The sequence below is a fragment of the Pyrus communis genome, chromosome 16 (assembly GCF_041283825.1).
Source record: "Pyrus communis isolate YQ-2024b chromosome 16, ASM4128382v1, whole genome shotgun sequence".
Taxonomy (NCBI): domain Eukaryota; kingdom Viridiplantae; phylum Streptophyta; class Magnoliopsida; order Rosales; family Rosaceae; genus Pyrus; species Pyrus communis.
Genome location: NC_142580.1, coordinates 12,289,083 through 12,292,707, shown reverse-complemented (window position 1 = coordinate 12,292,707; position 3,625 = coordinate 12,289,083). Strand labels below are relative to the sequence as shown.

Genomic DNA, 3,625 nt, shown 5'->3' with positions numbered 1-3,625 from the left:
GAGTATGACGACGAATCCCACCTGCTGCTGCATTAGCTTGGGATTCAGTCGGGATTTTAGCTCCCACCAAGGCCAGAAGCTGTTGAAACTGCTCACCGGTGAGGGCAAAAGGTATCATCCCTGGGTGATAGGAATGATGAACAAAGGAAGGACTAGAGGGATCACTGGAACAAAGGAAGGCTTTGTGGTGGAAGATGCACAAATCCGTTTACCCATAAAGAAAACAACCGTAAGTAATTTAAAGTTGAAAATGCCAGAAAGCCTTTTCTTGTGCAAATCATTCATGAGTTTAAGGGTGTTTTCAGATTGTATTACTTACAAGGACGCTCCAACGACATTGCGTTGTTGTTTCCCAAGTCTCGAGTTGATTCATGTTACAGATCTTGTAGTTGGTGATACCTCATTGAAAAAGCTTTTCTGTAACTGCCCTGTTCTTGAAGATTTGGTTGGATATACACATCCATTTTTCGGAAGAGATGCAATGAATTTCAAAGCATTTGCTCCTGAATTAAAGACTTAAAAGAACAACTGTGAAAGATAGAGAGTTGAACTCTTTGAGCAGGAGCGCTCAAATTTATTTATTTTTACACTGAAAATCCACACTCAACAAAGTAGGCATACGAAAACAGAGTATCATCCTTACATTTCACCAGTGGATGCTAAAACACGACCATGCATTCCTGTCAAGTAGTGACTACATCTTCTTCGGCACCGTAACCAAGTCTAGAGAACAGCCATAAGCTCTGTGTAGGGCTTCAGCGCACCAGCCGTGACCATCATCGACTGTTGGCATCCTTACCCCCATGACTGGATTTACTGGCTGATGAGACCCTGGCATTAATACCCCGGCCAAAACTCTCAGCACGCTTGATGCATCGATGTCCAGAATTACTCTTATTTCCGGAACTCCTTTCGGGGATGGTGGAATTCCAGTGATCTTGAAATACCCCAGCAAATGGTTCTCTTCCACCTTCTTCCTCTCGCCTTCGTAGACGATTATTAGTGCTTCAGTTTGATTGTCATTGGCAGTTGTGAAGATCAGATCTTTTTGTGCTGGCATTGCTGTGTTTCTAGGTACGATAGGCACAAAGTTATTTCCATCAGCTCGGATCCCAAGGGCGAGAGGAGTGGCTTGAATGGTAAGCAAGTCCAAACTCCCAAAGGGATCGCTAACACCTGATGCCACCGCTCCTTCTAGTGCCGCTCCAATGACAGCAGCTTCCAATGGTTTCATCCCCTTGTACAGCTCCTCCTTTTTACAAATGCTCATGACAAGACTTTTTATCTTTGGAATATATGAGCATCCGCCAACAACTATTACATCGCTCACATCCTCGGTATCAACCTTTGCATCATGCAAGCACTGGCTTATGAGGCTCGCACACTTATCAAACACTGCTCGGTTAACTTCCTCAAATTCCTCCCGATCCACAACCTTACATATTTTTGTCCCATTTCCCAAGTCAACATCAATCTGCACACTAGTTTGGGAGGAGAGATTGTGGATTGCCTCCTGTGTTGCAACTCGAAGTATGCCAACTGACTTTATGTCATCAAGTCCGTGGCTAGTTAAAAGAGTCTCGGAATCTGGCAACAGATGGCGCATCATACTCTGAAGCAAGTCTTCCCCTCCAATGGCAGATCCTGCTAAGGCTTTTATTTGGGAAACTCCTCCAGCTGTAGCAGTAATAGCTACATCACAGTATCCAGCACCCATGTTGAAGATTAGAGCAATCTTCTCAGATCCGGTGTTTACGTTCTGATTTGAAATCTGTTGCGCGTATAACAGCGCGATAGCAGTTGGTTCAGGCATCAGTCTGAGTACATGAAGGCTAGCCATGGCACAAGCTCTTTCAATACGAGTCAGCTGGAATCGGCTGAATGAAGCTGGAATGGTGAGAACAACATTCTTTATGGGCCGCTTTAGCTGGATTTCTGCCATTGCCTTGAGTTCCACAAAAAATATTGCCAGAACTTCTTCAGGAGTGGTGGATCTCCATACATTGTTCACCAAGGCTGCGATCAGTGGACGCACCCCAATGCCCAATGTTTGAACCAAAAAGGGGAGGCTTTTGCTTGACTGAACAACTGGATCGGTGTCAACCCTGCCAATTAATCGTTTCATGTTGAAGATTGAAGCTCCAGATAACATGTCGTGCTCACTGGAGAGTTGATCGCTTACTCCCGCTGAAGGGTTTTCATCCTTGAATGTGACATACGACCGCATCATTTTCTGGTTTCTAATGTTCCTCAGGAGCTCAACCTGGGAGCCATTCCAGACAGCAACACTGCAATGTGAAGTGCCGATGTCAATCCCAATAGCGGTTTCAGGAAAAGGAGACGACGATTTTTCCTCTCCAGCGGTTTCACTATCAGATGCGACTGTGTATGCTGGCTCAGCCATTCCTGCATTTCAAAAATTGCAAATGGATGAAGAGCAGGTAGTTTACCCCAAGCAACACCTAGGAATCTCGTGGTCTCATGCACAATTGCGATATCTAGTATCTACCAAACTCTATCTTCCTATATCAGCATTCTCGATACTCTTTTATTACGATTTAATACAGCGAAGGAAATGATTCTGGTTTTCAATTTGAAATGCGTTGAAATAATTCCTGGTTTAGGGACTGAAAAAGTTAAAAACTAAATAATAACAGAAGAACCAACAAATCAAGGCTAGGAGCATCAAATCCTTAAAAACCTGCTGATACCCTTGGGCTTTCGTAGCACGCAGACAGAATTGACAAAAATATACTTCATGCAGGCCTTCTCACAAACACCTCTTAGGCAACTTAGCCATCTCACATTTGTTGGTAGAAACATCCAAGGGAAATAAACCCACAACCCCACATATTTTACTTGAATATTACATAATATGAAGACAGAAAATTTCAGGTGATCCTTACCAAACCCAGTAGCAACAATTATGTCATAAACTTATTGAAAATTTGATAGGAAAAAAATAAACCCAACAAAATATGTAAAAAACTTGGCAAGAAAACAAAAATTTCAGAAGAATAAAGATCCAAAACAGAGAGAAGAAGCTCTTCCAAGAAAAAACTAGTTGCTGGGTACTAATAAAGTTGTTTAATTCAATAGAAAACAGCAAAAACAAGTGCATGCATCGGTAATTACAGGTACACAGGGACATAGCTAGGTAGCATGGTTATTAATTAAGGAAAATAAAAAGAAGCTAAACTGTGTACAGAGAATATGAGGGACTTACAGTAGAGAGAGATAGAAGAGCACCAACGATCGGTGAGAGAGAGAGAGCGAGAGAGCGTCTTAATGCAACGGTGCTGGTGCTGCCCAACTTCTAGAGCTTCCTAGAGTGCGAAGGTGGTCACCTTTCTTTTGTACTGGAAAGGTATAGGATATGACAACGGTTTGCGAGAAGGGTCCAGAACTTCTGCCAATTTACATGGGTTGGATCATCTACCAATTCTTGGATCGGGTTTTGAGCCCAAGCCCAACCCGAGAGAAACTGTTTTAAAAAACGAAATGCGCGCGAAATGTCGAGGGAACTCTATAATAATGGTTGAAGTGTTAACCGTTAATAAGTTTTACAACTACCAAGCCACTATGCACACTCCACAATCTATCATTTGATGGTCATCTCCTCCAC

The 3,625-nt window shown here is 42.8% G+C and overlaps 1 protein-coding gene across 1 annotated transcript; it reads right to left on the bottom strand.

The window, feature by feature from the left end:
- Positions 1 to 540: 540 nt before the first annotated feature.
- LOC137731675 (heat shock 70 kDa protein 8) lies at positions 541 to 3,386 on the bottom strand. Its single transcript, XM_068470857.2, has 2 exons — positions 3,227 to 3,386; positions 541 to 2,406 (listed from the first exon to the last, which is right to left on the bottom strand). The coding sequence occupies exon 2, from the start codon at positions 2,402 to 2,404 to the stop codon at positions 695 to 697; it is 1,710 nt and encodes a 569-aa protein (XP_068326958.2). The 5' UTR covers positions 2,405 to 2,406; positions 3,227 to 3,386; the 3' UTR covers positions 541 to 694.
- Positions 3,387 to 3,625: the final 239 nt, after the last annotated feature.